We start from the raw sequence: 17,153 nt of genomic DNA on the forward strand, positions 1-17,153 counted from the left end.
TTTAATGCTGTATTTACAATCAGTCCTACAGTCATAAGAGAGCCTCCTCTTCATTCTCACTTGAGGAAGAAGCAATTCATTTTTAATGTGCAATAAGCAAACAAGAACTGTGATTTTTCCCATGCTTTCTTTCAGCTTCTAACATATTAGAATCTGAGACTTTCGGGATGGAAAAGCCCTATTGATTATCCAGTCTGTCTCCCTGCCAATGTTGGATTATTTCCAACAGTACTTCAGTAAATACCTGCAAGTGTTAAAATGTCTTTCAAATCATTCACAAGACTATCTTGTCCTGCATGGTTTGGATGCTCTTTTTTCAGAAAGCAGTGAACAAATGAAATACATATGACAACATCATTTCACTTATCACAAAACATTCATTGAAGTATCTAGTGCTTGTTCTTGTGCCATCTAGCATGGTAGACAATTTTGATACAGTTTTCAACAACATAAGCATATTTATATTACAGTAACAGTAAAGAGTGCACAAAATGATAAGGAATTAGACTATCGGGGTGTTTGCCTATTGAAGTATTCTGAGACACATCAGGGAAAACCAAATACAGCACCTTGAGTTGCTATATGCTGTGATTAACTGCAAAAGGTGACTCTTTTATGAGATTAGGTGGTTATGATTCTTTAAAGAGAATCAGTATGTTAAATGATAAGGTAGCTAACCTCCTAAACAACAAAGGAGGTAGGGTTGAAAACAAAATGTTGATCCTTGGAAAGAATACCTTCATTTTAAATAGATCACCTGTAATACAGTAAACTATTAAAGTTGGCAGGCACAATATTTGAGTACCACTGTTTTCACTTATATTTGTTTGGAAAGTCCATATAATCCTTATATGCGTTTATCCCCTCAGAGCAACTGTTTCATTGTTCTTTCTTCTAAAAATCAATGCCACTATAGAACAAAAACAACAGTAACAAAATAGCATACACACAATGCTGACAAAAAATTCATGTATGGAAACAAACAGCATCCAAAAGCAGTGGTTATGAAACAGCAAAGAGGAGCAATTTAAAAGTCGTTAAGGAAAAATAACAGCCATTTTTACACAAATTCAAACCCCAGCATGTAAAATCCACCACCAGCACTGAACCAGCAAAACAAACAAACAATGGATAGAAGATATGCCTTTGAAGTGAAAATAATTGCAGAGCATGACTGCTTGCAGAACAGTTGTGATAGAGAGTGAAAGTCCCAGTTTAGTTCAGTGCATCAGAATGGAAATCATGATCTTAATCAGAGAATGAAAGACACGGACAGGGTCGCTACTCTGCACAGATACAAAGATTGATAGATCTGTGTAAGAGTGCATATCTACTGGCTTTCCTTCTGCTCCTTGACGATGTCTACTCCCAAAATGATACCTCCACGTGGTCTTTCCTAATCTACCACTTTCAAAATAAAACTACACCAGAGAGTCATTGTACATGGGTCTTTCAGCACCATAGGTGGGTGAAATGTGTCCCTACAGCATATTTCCATTGTATTTTCTAAGTAATTTCCTACTGGCATTTATATTTACCCATCACTTAACAAGCCTTGTCTTACTATTTCCCCACTGTAAAGGTTATTTTGGTCATAAGAAATCGTAAAGCAGTATATGGGATCCCATTTTTTTAATTCAAATTGTTGATTCCATCCTATTTTTCTTGTACCATGCCCACTGCTGTGGTATCTAAGCAGTCACCAAGTTCCATGAGGAGTACTAGCATGGTTAAAAAACCTCAAACACCCCCTGGTTCACACTTGTACCATTTTTCCCCTCAAGCCCCAGCAAAGCTCAGAAAATACATTCCTTCCTACAAGCCAAATGTCCAAGGAGTGCAAACTGAGCCTCATGCAGAGGGCTTCTCAGTCATTCTGTGTCACTTCACTTTTATACTGGTGTCATATTACTGATTTCAGTGTAACTGCAATATTAGTAATGTGAGTGCTCTTCATAAGAAAGGACAACATTTTTTACCAAGACAGTAAGAGTCCAATCAAGCAGCCCTCAATGATTTCAATGTGATTGCTCTCATGTGTAAGGAAGGGATGCAGGATTGGGTCCTGATGTGTAACTGCTTACTGAAATACCCCAGCATTTTGTAAGTGTAGAAAATAGCATGTGCAGCAAAGGGGATAGTCATAGATGCAAAGTGGGACTTCATTGGGACGTAAGGCTTGGCCTTTAGACAAAAATGAATTTAAACCCTATTTAATAAGGATGTTATTACTTTTTTGCATTAACTTGGGTGGTATTCTCATACGCACCATACAACTTCACTCAACAGAAAAAACCTGAAGTGTAAACACAGACTGACCAAATCAGCTGCAGATGACCTCCAAAATGCTGCTGTTTCATTTTTGTGTCTAGGGTTGTGATGGTCAGGGCTTTGCCGACAATGACAACTGACCATATGTTCAGGCCTCAGGATTTAATTGTGCATGTCTGTCCACTTACGAGCCTCAATTTTTTCCTGTTGACAACCTTGACACTCTACTGCAGTTTTCTCTCTTTTTATTTGAAAAGAGTAAATTTCCCTCGGGGGTCCAAATTCTTGTGAATATTACACATAGGCACAGACCTGAAAACCCTTCCAGCAACAGGAACCTGCAGCAGATTCTGGTTTAGGTTACCCAAACCTGCAGAGACTCTGCTTTGTAAGCCCATTGCAAGAGAAGCAGTAAAAGGGCATTCCAGGCAGTCTAACACTCATGGTTTTGCATTTAGGTGCATAAAGAACCTGAGTCCAAAGCCCTCTGCAGACAACAGGAGCCCTTTCACTGACTGCAGCGAGCTTTGAACCAGCTTCATGCAACCCTGCTCAAGCAATGGGCACTATATGTAGAATTTCCCTTGCAGATTATTCCTGGTGCTACTGGAGAGAATCTGGCAGAACTGGAGGCCAGAACACTGTGTTTTGCAAGGTATGTTTGTGTCCATTTTATTATTATTATTTGTATTCCTATCCATGGACTTCACAGCGCTAGGTGCTGTGCAAACGCAGTACAAAGCAACTTTGGCAGGCCCCAAAGATTTCCCCATCCAAATCAAAGTGCCTATTCATCATCTCTTGTCCTACCTCAATCTCCTCTTAAATATATAAAATGTTGTGGGATTTGCTTTCTCCATAATCATGTTCACACTATTTTTATTTTTTTCCTTAGTCTCTCCCTTTCTGTATCATCTTGTTCTAGATTTGTCTAATCTAGGGGTCTCCAACTTTAAGCACAAGATCACTTTTTGAATTTAAGTGCAAACCAGGATCTACTTCAACCCAGATACCCTTGCCCCACCTCCCTTTGTGCTCCTTCTCTGAGGCCCCACCCCTGCTCACTCTGTCCTCCCTCCTTCCCTTCCCCCATCCTTCTTGCCTTTCACAGGGTTGGGGCACAGGCTCTGGTCTTGGGCTAAGGGATCTGGAATGAGAGAGGAGCTCTAAGTGGAGCCTGGGGCAGGGGTACAGGAGGGGGTTCATGACTTGGGCAAGGGTTTGGAGTTGGCTCCAGCTGGGCACTGCTTACCTCAGGTGACTCCTGGGTGGGGGTGCAGTGGGACTAAAGCATGGTCACCCCTGCCCTGGCCCACTCCCAAAAGCATCCAGCAAACTCCCTCCATCCCAAGCCCTGTTGTGCCCTCCTCCTCTCTGTGAAGACAGAGTACAGGACATCAGTGCCCCTCCTCTCCCTTCCCTGCCCTGCACCGCAAGTGGGAGACTCCTGGGGGGGGGGGGGGGGGGGGGAGGCGCAGCTTCAAGGCAAAGGGCAGGTGAAGTGCTGGCACTTGATAGCCTCTTGGCCAAACCAGTTAGGATCACCTGTCAGGGGCTCCAAGATCTACCAGTAGATCCCGATCTACTGGTTGGTGACCACTGGTCTAATCTATCTAGGCTGCAAACTCTTCAGGGCACCAAACAAGTCTCTTTTAACCTCTGTAAAGAGCCAAAGTCCTGGAACACACAAATGTTTATTTTAAATAAACTGCTAAAAAATGTGGCTTAACATAGGAATATCCTGAGTCCTTTTCTAGCCCTCACCTACAAGAACACAGAATATCTTTTCAATTCCTGACTGCTAGCAGATGAACACTGTGTGGAATATAAAGCTCTATAATTTAATATTTCACACCCCTTTTAATAATCACAAAAAGAACATTCTCATAGGAAAAAGTTTCAGTCCAATAGTTTTGCTCCTTAATATTTTAATTTATGAAAAAATTTTTCTTGTTGTGTCACCAGCAGTAGAAAACATCAGGATGGCATGAATACAAAACACCTGGGAGAGGGTTAAGAGGTGAAAGAAACCATTCATAAAATTTTGTTTCTCCAATATTATTAGCCAGGCAAAGGAAAACCACACAGTGTTAGCACAGCAAATAACCAACTCAGCCGTTCATACCCTCAGAGTCAAAAAGGCTGGTGTACCAGGGACAGAGCGCAGAGATGGGGAGTATGCAGGGTTTATGGAATCATAAAAGAGGAAATTTTCAGCTGAATTAACAGTCATGTGATAGATGTGCTCGAAGTTACTTGGAGAGGAGATCAGACTGAAGTGATGATGAGGGTTTGGATAAGGAAAACATGGCTATCAAAGACAACAGAGAAAAATATAATGAGGGATGGTTTCACAGGACGTGAAATTACTAGCAAACACTATCTGCAAGGATATGCATAATTTGAAAGACTGGATCAAATTCACAGTAAGATCTTGTCTGCTGTACTGCAATAAGTTGACCTAAGTTATGCAACTCCAGCTATGGGAATAATAATAAATGATATCTACACCACACTGCATCAAGAAGAGACTGTCTCCCACTGACTTACTTTTGTTCCAATGGACTACTGAGAAAGTGCTCTGTGGTTGATTTAGCGGGTCTTCACTAGCCCCACTAAATTGACTGCCTCAATATCAATCACAGCAGCATCTATCTCTGGTAAGTGTATACATGGTCTATGTAGCCTGCTTGCAAAAAAATAGGCAGATCTTTATGATTACCCTTCCAACCTCCTTATCAACTTCTTTATATTGCTACCCACGTCCCTGTCACCCTTGATACTGCCGTAAACTTAAAACAAATCAAACTTATAACTCACTGGGAATGGATTTTTAATATTTATTATTATTTAATACTTCAAACAGCACCATAGGTGTGCAAAGTGCTTTACAGACAAAGGAAATGCATCAGATCCCTGCCTTGAGGAGCTTACAATCTAATTTAGACATAACACAAACAAGGGAACATGAAAGATGAGATGGTAAGGGAGGGAAGATTTGGGGGTACGATAGTGAAAAAACATAACACTTGCTTCTCATTATGCAGACATTCTGAGGATTTCATTTACAAATACCAATCAGCATATCTTTAGCTTCAGGAAACAAAGTGCATCATCAGGGCAGGAATGGAGGTGAGCATGGAAACATGAACTGGTTAGTTTCAGGCTAGTGGGATGAAATTTACCCTGTATAGAAGAACAGGGCAAGTCCTATGCATCAACAAAGATCCAAGACCTATGGGATATTAGAGGTCTCTCTATGCAGCAATGAATTACACCCTTAGTACATGAGGCAGAAAGATAAAACTACTTGTACATCTGAATATAGGTCAACTCAACACTGTTAGGTGCTGTGCTCTCAAAATGTAAAATACAGACAAATGAAAGAAGTGAATTAAATCTGCAAATTAGACAAAACCAGCATCAGTAATTAGCCTCCAAAGAATGTGCTAGCACAGGTGCTTTTTGTTCTTTGAAGCCAGGTTTATCTGAATGTTTTAAAATCTCATTTTTCTTCCATCTACAGAATCAATCCATACGTGATTTCCTGAATATGCAATCTGCTTTGGATAGGAATGGCCACTAGCAAATTAAGCTAGTTTATCCTAATCTCTAGCCCTTTCTCCTTCCCTTATCCAGCTGATCTCACCTACTTTTGAAAAAATGAATCTGACCAATGTTAGTATTTAAAACACAAAATACAGTGCAAAATAGCTACAAATCAATCAGATGACTTGTCTGCTAAACCTAAGGCATTGCATTTTGCATAGGGAATTTATGGAAGTTCAGGAAAACATTAAGTGATAGCCCAATATATATTATCTCCAATATCAAACACTATTCTCTACTGTTCCCTCAGTCCCAGCTGGGTAGATTCTAACACTTTGCTTTTTACATATTAATGTTATGAAGCATTGCACATCAATAAAAGCATCAAGTATTGATTTACCATATTTGGTGTATAATAATTACTTATTGATATTAATATGGTTAGCAGAATCTAATACAATTATCTATGTAAGGAAAACCACTTATTTGATTATGGTCCCAAGTGGAAAGCAGAGATTGCTGAGCCATCTATACAAAATAGTGTGCTTGCTACAAAAAGAAGCATGTTTTTAAAAGCTAATAAGGAAGGAAACGTCTTAATGCTACTTCCCTGCAAGCAGATGGCAGGCCCACAGCAGACTGTAAAAAACATTTAGGCTGCAGTCGTTAATGTGGAAATGCCAAGATACAGTAGCACTTTGGGAAACTAATTCTTCCTCTAAGGATCGTAATATCCCCTCAGATGCAGGGTTCCCACTGGCTTTACAGAATATTAAAACAGCACACCAGTAATTACTCAATGCCTCTGCATGTAAAATTCTACCTGTTCAGTAACCAAGCGGATTTACTAAAGTACAATGGTTTATGCATCATGAAGTCAGATTTAAGTATGAGGAATTGAAGTTCAAGTATAATGGCTGTCAAGAATAGTCTTGTAAGGAAAATATCAGGCATGCAGAGTATGAATGTAAAATCATGCCTGCATATCCAATGGACACAGGTAGTTGGTATGTGCTGCAGTTAAGTGTAATTCCAGAATTCAGATCTTCACTACAAGGGAGCATCCATGACAAGCTGGCTTCAAAAGTCAAGAGGGCAGAAGGGAGGCCAGAAAATGTACTGAATTGTCAGGACACAAGTGCACGTGTTTTTAATTGGTGACAGACTGCTAGGGGGGAAAAAGTGTAAATAAGTAAGTCTGAGGATAGTAACAGGAATGTTTCTAAATTACACAAATCAAGACTGCGATCCAGAACTAGAACATACATTTATATATAAAAGTTACAGCCCAGTTAGTGGCAGATAAAAACTTTTTATTCTTTAAAGGAAGTGAACACATTTATCACAAAGAGATTCAAACTAACTATTCGCATATAATGGAAGTATGCTTACTCCTAAAACAGACTTTTCAAAAACAGGTGTCTGAACTGTGCTCACAAACTTTACAGTTCTGATTTACTTTTGTACGTTGGTCCCAATCCTACACTGAGCACTGTGCAGACAGAGCTGCCTGGAGCATCACTGGGTATGTCTAAGCTACAGCTGGCAGTGAGTTTTCCAGCTGGGACAGCCAGAGTCGCATGAAAAACAGGAGTATGGATGTTCTGTCTCAGTTTGGAGCTCAAGCACTGAAGCCTAGAGAATCAGGTGGGCTAGGGAATCTATGTTTCTGCTCAAGCTGGATTAATCACACTGCTAATTTTAGCATGCGGGGCCAAGCCCTGCTAACACGAGTCTGCTGAGTGGTACCAGGAAACTTGCTCCCAGCTGCATTGTAGATTTACCCATTGAGGTCAACAGGGCTGCGTGCAGAGGCTTGGGTAAATCCAAGAGTACGGGCTAGGTCTGTGTTAAAAGGCAGCAGTTTACTCCAAACAGATCCAATAGTTTGACTTACTCCTAAAAACAGACAACTTTTCAAAAATAGGTGTCTGAACTGTGTTCACAAAGTATATATAAGCACCCACAAACCTAGAAACTGTGCACACAGCAATTACAGCTTTATGAGAATATTGTTACATGCAAACACTACTATTCTTTTCAAATTTAAAATGATGTGCTGTGCATTTCCATGTCCAAATGCTGGCACAAATGTTGGAGAAAGTGTACCACAGTTTGGAACTTAGAATGTAAGAGGTGGGTAATCCACAACAGGCTGTCCTTGCTATAAGTCCAAGATACATTCCAAAAAGATTTGGACTTACAGTGAAACAACTTAAAGCAGGGTATTTTTTTTCCGTGGCTGACTTCCATATTTGCGTGACTTAAGAGCAGGGAATGGGAGGACTTACAACACCTGTAAGTGTCAATGACTTATGTGTGGAACGGAGGTATACTGGGGCGACAGAGCGGGACGTCTTGTAATCGTGCAGTTGATAAAATTTTTATCAACTACATGATTAGTTGATAGGGGAAGGCTGCTGCAGCGCTGCAGTTTAAATGTAGTAAGAGCAGGGCACGCAGGCAGCCTGGCTCCTACTATATTTAAACTGCAGAGGTGCAACAGGAATAGATCCCAGACCTGGCCTGAGCTGGGACAACAGCCCCTGTTCATGGGGAGACCCAGCAGCGAGCTGGGAACCCCCACAGATGGGAGCTGCTGCCACAAAGCATCCCTTGCCCATGGGGCTGGGGATGGCCATGAACAGGGGTTGCTGCTGAAGCAACCTCTGCCTGCAGCCAGCCTGGGCTGCCAAAGACAGAGGATGCTTCGCTTCCCGCGCTGCTGCCTCTGATAATAGGCAGCAGTGCGCAGGGGTGGGGAGGAGGCGGCACTGTGGAGACGGTAGTGGGAGGAACTGGCTTTTAAGCCAGCTACCCCCAGCACCAGCTCCTGCTTTCCCCTTCCCACCTCTGATTCAGAGGCAGCAAGGGGTGGGGGATAGGGGAAAGCAAGTAGTCAACTTGACTAGGCTTATCGGGTAGTTGACTACTCACTTACATCCTTTTGGAACAGCTAAAACCCCTCAGTTATGCTAATTATTATTTAGAACTTTAAAATACTGAAATTAAAATCTTTGACTTTAAGTTAGTGTTGTACAAGACATGTTTAACACGTCTGCTCAGAGAAGTTTATACTCCAAAAGGAACACAGGAAGAGGAATTAGCTTACAAAATTAAGCCTGTTTCCTCCTCTCTCCCCACTTCAGTTTTTTTAGAAGTGCATTTTAGCACTCATGAAAAAACGAGTACAGCATGGGTTAGACAGCACAATATTTCCTTACACATTGTCCTGACAAAATACCTCAACCTTGACCTGGAAGATGTACTCTAGGAATTCAATCTCTATGGTTCAGTCAATCTTTGGCCTTTCCCTTGAGAATTTCACTTAGTGTCAACTGCAATAGTGGATGTTTTTGTGGGGTGGACAGGTTTCCACTAGAAACTCAACTCATTTGACAACAGTCACCAGGGCGATGTTAGACAACAGTTATTTTTACATTACTATCATCTTGAGGTAGATACAAACTGCAGTTCCAGAGATAAAAGTGTCAATATCTTACAATTAAACCCCTCTCTCTTATCCAATCCTATGATAAAATATCTGTCTTGCCTCAAGATGTACAAGCAAGGATCCTTTTCCTTGTGCACCATTCCATTGACTTCACTGAAACCTCATATAAGATGTATGGATCCATACTAGCAGATCCTGATGTAGCACTGGGGTAGCCAAGTAAGGATTCATTCAAATGAATGAGGGTGAAAAATTGAGCCTTTTGATCTTTTGTATTTTTGGGGGGGAGGGTGTTAAAATTTTTTTGCATTCTAACATTTAAAGGATAAACTGTTTACTTTAAATGTAAAACTGCACAAATACAATTATTTGAAATTTCTCAAATAAAAAGATAAATTAGAGCTGATAAAAAACGGTTTAACAAATGCATGTTAGCTGCAAAATGCATGTTAGCTGTACAGTCTGCACCCCCAAGTGCTACAAACCTTAACATATAAAAAGTATTGAGATTGCTCTTGTCTAGTTCTGCTTTAAAAAGGGGTTCAAAAATAACATTTTCTGATCTTTTCCATATTTCTTGGGAACAAATTTCATTAACACTTTATTTTCTCTTAAGAAAGAAAATGCAATCTGTGCAATATGAATAAAATCCTAAATCAAAATTATGCACTCAGAAGACATACATATCTGTTTAAATTTTCATAAAATAATTTCAAAGGCATTTCCTTTCCTTCAAAGAGGAACTATCATGCAGAAAAACCATACAGATGTCTCAGACTAATACTCTTAAGTCTCTTCAACTTTCTCATTAGTTTTGAACCTCATGTTCTAGTTCTTGAAAGTATTCTGTGTTTAGCTAAAGGCTTGCCCACTCCCCACCCATCTTCTATTCCTCTCAGTGAAGTCATAATATATTATAATGATACCACCAAGTAGCTAATGTACAATAGGCAGGGCTTCATAGTATGTGCAATGTAACAGTAAAATAAGATAAACAAACATTCGGAGGCCAGAAATTATACCCCAAACCCTAAGCAGGGTAATATGATTGCACACTTCCTCTGCCTTACTATCAGCATCTCCACTTCTTCTCAAGGGCCATTAACAATTGCCAACGTGGTCTACTGCCTTCCGCCCATGAGCTTTAGTTAAGAGTGATGATCTTTTAGACAAAAGGATCACTGTATTTGGGACATATGCCTACAAGTTACATAAACAAACCCTCATTCATGCCATAGCTCAGCAAAACTAATTTACATAGGTAACACCCATTAAAGATAAGGGGGAGGAGGTGCCTGTGTGTATGTACATTACACTTCTATCATGATTTTACATAATGCAAAACAATAATTTAAAGAAGGGAGTTTTCACACAAGAGGCTCTGTTTCAGTGATGCCAGCAGGCACAGCAGTCTAGCTAGAGACCGTGGAAAATGGGTACTTCAGCATGGATGAAATCTGGGCCCTGAGCACAGTGGAACTGATATGCTGATATGGTTCCATTATCTGACCAATGACAAAATACTTATTTTCACCTCTGCCCAATGTATAAAGTACATTGCTACGAAACTCTTCCTTATTTATAGTGAAGCAGCAGTGGACCCGAGAGCTAGAGCATAAAGCATGTTGAGGGCACAAGACTAACCAGCTACTTGTGTACAGGCACGAGTCCTACGAAGAGAGAAAGGGCCCTGGGGAGGTGCAGGGAATAAGCCCGTTCCCAATCCCTGCAAACCCTCAACAGCCCAGTCTTAACTGCGTCACCTCACCAAGCAGTGGTTACCACAGCAATGCCTTTATAAAACTGACTCAGGGCATGGTAAGTTGCCACGGTAACAAGGCAGCTTCTTGAGGCACCATGAGCTATACAGAGAGTTGAGCCCCATGCAGCATTGCTTTCTTCATACTTTCTGGAGTTGCCTTTCACTGCTGGAGAGAGTGAGTCGTGACATTTAAATCAAATCGTAATTTATTCTTAAAACTGCATATATTTATCAATTCTATAACAAACAGTATATCAAATGTATTTTGTAGCTTTCGGGTATTCTTGTTTAAGCTGAGCCTTCCCTATCGGGGCGGCAAGATGGTGCTGGTATAAACTCAGGAGCCACCAACGATTTGTGTCTCCAGTATAAATGCACACACTCACAGTTAAACTCCCATTTATCAATGTTATTTTAAATTCCACCTTGGACCGTACAGACTCTTTATATCCATTTTCACTAGTTATGTTGCTGCTTGTATGAAAGAATGTAATTTTTTGCATATATATTTAACACTAACCAAATTTTAATTTCTCTTTTATATTCAATCTCAGATGCATTCACTCATACATATATTCTCTCCCACTTGCTTACCATAGGCAGGTCTTTGAGGATCTGTATTCCATCTCCTGGACCCATGTGTGCTATGTGGTTAAAATTAGTTGGATTAGAAATTAATTTATTTCTCATTTCTGGATCTCGTAGCATCTCCCTGTAAGAGAAAATACTTAGTTTAAATATTTTATACACGAGAAAGATAGATATTAAAAGATCACACAAATATAATTTTCACTATTTGTTATTTTAAAATAAAAATTCATAAACAATATTTGGCCACATTAAATAGAAGGATAAACCTTGCTGATCTATTCCATCCCCCAGCTTGGGAAAAGGGGAGAAGGGCAGGACAAAAGGAATGTTGTTTTGCAGGCTGATAGCCCACATCCGTGAGAATTCAAATAGTTACTGAGGTTCAGAGACTGCACAACCAGTGTGAGCTGAGACAGTACTCAAGAAAAGCTGCAGAAGCGGGCTCATTGGTGACTTGGTGCTGCAAAGATGGAGGCATAGATGAAGGACAGAAGATAAAAGAAGAATTAGAAGAACACTACCTTTCATATTCAATGGTCAGAATTACTATAAGAGTTCTCCAAAAATGGCACAGATGCATTCATTTCAGAACTCAGAATATTTTTTTAAAGAAGATACAACCCAAGCAACTTGGAAAAGGTAAAGAAAGACAAGACCTATGGCGTTAGCACCACCGTACAATAGCTGTTCTTTGAGCTGAACAGGAAACAAAGTGAAAGGTCAACCATGTTTTCCAGCAGAAAAGTTGGTAGCCAACAAAAACTTTTATTTCTTCAGATGTGTTCTAATACAGTTGTTGGCAATCTTCTATGGGGCAGAAGGAACTCAGATGGCTGAAATATTCAGTAACATGAAAGGGAAGTCTTAATGTGAACTCTAAAGATACTTGGATTACTAGTATTTGCCTAAATGACAGTTCTTGAAAGACATTTATATTTCATATACATGTATTGAAGCACCATGTGATTTAGAGCACGCTTATAACAGTTCCATAAGACTCATCAGTTAAGCGATACTAGAAAACAAATGCCTTGGAATACTGTTGAGGATGAGATAGGTACACAGAACCAGAGTCTGAAAGTAATTAATCCATATGCATAGTTAGCAATGTAATTTCCTTTTATAAAATGTTTATTACAGATCTTTATGTATACAGTGTATGCAGAGACACACACATATATATGTATATACAGTATGTGGAGGCATGCATTCCAAATTACAGTGACTGTTTCACACAGGTATTTTATTAAAAAGGAATCAAAGTACTGAAATATTCAGTGCATATTCATATCCAGACTAGTATTAGTACACATTTTACATCAAGGATAAACACAGTGGTGAAAGGACAAATGTCTGAAAACAACTTTCTCTAACAAATGACACACTACACTGACATCAGACAGACATTCCTTCAGGGCCTACAGGCATGTACAGAAGACAAGTATAGGTTGAATACCGACCTCCTCTGCTGCATTCTTTCCTCCTCTGGTACTCTGAATGAATAACGACGCTTATTGTTGATGTTTCGAACCATTTGCTTCCGGCTATTATCTGATGTCTCAGGAACTACCAGTTCATCTCCCTCTAGAAAAAACAGCAGAAATATTCATCAGATTGCTGACATGATAATTTAATAAACCATTTAGAACAATATTATTTAGCTTTCGAACCTAAATAATTTGCCCTGTAAGAGAGAGAGAAAAAAAGCTGGTGGTTGCTCAGAAGCCCAAATAGAAAAACAGTAAAATCATGAATAAATCCTCAAAATACATTGACATTGTGTCTCTCTGTCAACTCGAGAGTTGCACTGGAAGATTCACCCCAGAAATCACATCTTCTCAGGAGAACATGTAAGTTATGTCTGAGCAACCAGAAATACTATGAACATAACAAAGCTTGTAAAAATGTAATATAATCAAGTAACAACCTGATTCTGCAACATTTACAACTAAATAGTCCCGCTGCAGTCTCAATGTTAAAAATAGCTCATATTCCCTTCACAAATAGAATACACAGCAAGTTTAAACCATGCTCATATACTCATGAAAAAATTTCTAATTCTGATGACACTAATTAAATGTATGCATTCTAGTGTGAAGGAGATCAACGTGAAGATCTTGAGTAATGTGTTTCCTTAATGACTGGAATCCAGAGGAAGCTGCTTGTGAAAATAGGAAGTCTGTCACTGGCAGTAGAAATATGCCGTGTAGACAACCAGGTACACACATATGTATGTATATATAATATGTAGCATATACCTGTATACAAAGGAGTATCTCATGGCTTTTCATTTCCTTGCTTTAAGAGTTTGGAGGCAGATTCCTTTTAAAATAGCTTTTGTTTATGGAATAACAAGAAGTCAGTTTCACATGTCCTTTCTTCATGCAAGGGCTTGCTGTGGACCATAGATGCTTTGTCTGGCCTGGAGTACCCCAGTCTGTGGTGGGTTCCCCAGGACTGGAGCAGCTCCCTGCCCACAGTAGGTGGGGAGCTGCTCCATTCCCAACCAGTTAACCAGAACCAGTAAGCATCACTCATTAAGGATGACACTTACTGGTTAACGAGTTAACCTTTCACATCCGTAATTGCTAGATCATCATACATCTGGAAACTCAATACTAGAGATGTCAATGTGTCGACAACTACACAATTAACCGATAAGGCCATCCTGTCGACTACACGTGACCTTCCCGCCCCTTGATGCCGCTGTATCAGAGGCAGCAGTGTGTGTGTGTATGGGGGGGGGAGGCGGAGGCAGGAGCTGATGCGCATGGAGAGCTGATTTTTAAGCCGGCTCTCCATGTGTATCAGTTCAGTGCAGCTGCCTGCCTCCCTCTTGCTGCCTCCCACAGAGGCAGTGGGGGGACAGGGAGAGGCAAGAATCACTGCTTGGGAGGAGCCAGCTTAAAGGCCAGCTTCTCCAAGCACCGGCTCCATCTGCCTCCTCCCCCAACCTCTGCTTTGCTGCCTGTTACAGGCAGCAGTGCAGGAGTGGGGGACCAAGGTGGGCAGCTGTGGAGAAGTCTCTGTCCACAGTGGGCCTGGGCTCACCACAGACAGAGACTGCTCCATGGATGCTGGCGAAGCCTCTGTCGTGGGGAGCTCAGGCCACCCGCGGAGAGGGGCTGCTGCTGCCTTGTGCTGCTGCCTCTATGTCAGAGGCAGCAGTGTGGGATGGCAGGCAGAACTGGTCTGTGCATGGAGCTGGTTTCTAAAATATGATGCAGCTGCACAACTATTCAATTACATGCTACCTAACATCCCTACTCAATACAAGCTGCTTCTTCATTTATATCTTGTCCGAACAGACTGTTTCTTATGAAACACAAAAACTGTTATCTTTTGCCACAACTGCCAGAAAAGGGGAGATACTTTCCCCCCATGTTCAGACTGTGCTTCATCATCTCCCTGCAGAGACTCACGGATTCATAGACTTTCAAGTCAGAAGGGACCATCATGATCAGTGTTCCCTCTAAGGTGTGTGAATTTGCCTCCTGCCCACCACTTCAACAGAGTCACTCAGTGGCTGCTCAGCTGCTCCGGGGCAAGGCTGGTGGGAGGGGGGGGCTGCCCCACCTCAGGAGAAGCAGGGCAGCCACCACATGGCCCTGGCCATAGCAATGGGGTGTGTAATAATTTTTGACTGGGAGCCACTTTAGAAATTTTTGAAGTGGTCCCAGGCCACGCCAGAAGGAGTGTAGTCTCATGCGGAAGGGGCGGGGCCAAGACTCACATGCTGATGGGTCTGGGGAAGCGTGCAAAGTCTTTGCCCCCTCCCCCGCCCAAGAGAACCGCCAGCAGATCTGAACATCTGGTGGTTCCCTCTAGGTACCCATGAAGCTGGCGGTGGAAGGAGACTGTGTGCTTCCCCTGCTTCCAAGCTCTTATTGGCTTGGGGGCAAGGGAGGAAGAGTGCGCAAAGTCTCTCACTCCCTGCCCTCTGTCATACGGTGCTTAGAGTCAACTGCGAGGATTGACTCTGCATCGTGCACTCCCCCGTCCTTACTCCCTGATTTGGCCAGGAAGTAGAGGAGTGGCAGGATCTCCGCAGGCTGAATCTGACCTATGGAGGCCCTTTTGCCCAGCCCTGCCCTAGCATCAGCCCTTTGCCAGGACTGGAGCTGCAGGCTGTGTAGGGAGCGGTAGCTATTCCAGTAGCCCTGGCCAGGGCCAGAGCTGCATGTTGAGTGGCGGCGACCCCAGCGGAGGCAAGAGCTGGATCCACGTGTCAGGCAGGTGGCCACTGGCCAGCTCCAAGTCCGGGTGAGGCGCTCTGCCATCTGCAGCAGGGCAGGCAGTGCTCCTGGAGCTGGGAAGGCACCGTCAGACAGCAGTGCTGGCTCAGGAATGGGGCAGGGTGCAGGACAGCCTGCAGGCCAGGAGAGCACTGACCTGCTGTACCAGGGTCTCATGGGAAACTTCCCTCCCTGCCCTCAAGGGAGAAGCCCAGCAGCGTGGGGCAAGTGGGCTTGCATGGCCCCACATGGCTGGCAGGGGGCTGTGCCTATGGGCGTAGGGATGTGGCCATGGAATGGGCTTCCAGGCAGGCAGGGTGCATGGCTGCCATCCTCTGCCACTGCCCCTGACTCACCGCACAGCCCCGCTACAGGCACGGCAGCTGGTGGCACTTGGAAGGGTGCAGGTGTGTGGGTGTCAAACTCCCAGGAGAAGCTTCAGTCAAAGGAGCTCCACCCAGGCTCCACCCCCAAAAACCCCTCGGGGGCTGTAGGGAGGAGGAGATGGAGGCACAGCAATAGTGGAGAAAGTTACATTGCAGCAGAGCCTGTTGCTGCTGCCTGCTTGTGCTTGTTCTGTGTCTCTTCGGCGGGGAGGCTTCTTCCCAGTGGCCAGGCAGACAGGGAGGGATAGAGGAGCTCAAGCCAGCCACAAAGAGCTGGAAAAGATCTGAGAGGGGTGCAGGCTGCTGACCTTGAAGGGAAGAAGATGGGCTGATCCTCTAAGGACACAACTGCATATAGAAAGTGTGTGGGTGGGTGGGTGGATGGGGGACACAGTGGAGGTTGCTGCGGCATCTCCAGTATTTTGATTGGGACCGTTTGGGAGGTGCTTTGCAAGGAGAAATGTGGTCAGGCCCTTAAGAGGGAGGGAGTTTGGCTAATGTTGCTGCAGTAGTCCCATGGAGCTGAGATAGGTCATCATGCCAAGGGCTGCAGCTTTTTTTTGGGGGGGAAGAGGGGAGTTTGGCAAACTTTTTTAAAACTCACTGAGAATGAAAAATTTCCTGCTTTGTTTTGTTTTCTTTCCTTTCCTTTTTAGCTTGAAAAAGGTTTTTTTTCAGACTAAATAAACTTTGATGACAGGATTAAATCATATCTGCAGCAGAAATCCAAATGAGGTCTGACAAGTGCCTTGTTCAATGGTACTAACACTTCCTTGCCTCTACTGGAAATATCTTGCCTGATGCATCACCAATCCTCATTAGTCATTTTTACAGCTGCATCACATTGGTGATTCAGTCATCCTGTGATGAACCAATAAAGCCAGATCTTTCTCCTGTCACTTCCA

At 42.4% G+C, this 17,153-nt stretch overlaps 1 protein-coding gene across 6 annotated transcripts in view; it reads right to left on the bottom strand.

Annotated features, from left to right (window-relative positions):
• The window catches only part of CDC42BPA (CDC42 binding protein kinase alpha), a 333,045-nt gene that overhangs the window by 7,902 nt on the left and 307,990 nt on the right, over positions 1 to 17,153 (bottom strand). For 2 of the 6 annotated variants that reach the window (XM_014570971.3, XM_006118059.4), the window contains 2 exons: positions 13,088 to 13,211; positions 11,631 to 11,748 (listed from right to left, as the gene is read on the bottom strand). In XM_014570971.3, coding sequence (XP_014426457.1) covers positions 11,631 to 11,748; positions 13,088 to 13,211 — 242 coding nt within the window. The other 4 variants (XM_075925322.2, XM_075925320.2, XM_014570973.3 and 1 more) reach the window with 4 other exon arrangements.

This window comes from Pelodiscus sinensis, chromosome 3 (assembly GCF_052426305.1).
Source record: "Pelodiscus sinensis isolate ZL-2025 chromosome 3, ASM5242630v1, whole genome shotgun sequence".
In the NCBI taxonomy this organism is placed as follows: Eukaryota; Metazoa; Chordata; order Testudines; family Trionychidae; genus Pelodiscus; species Pelodiscus sinensis.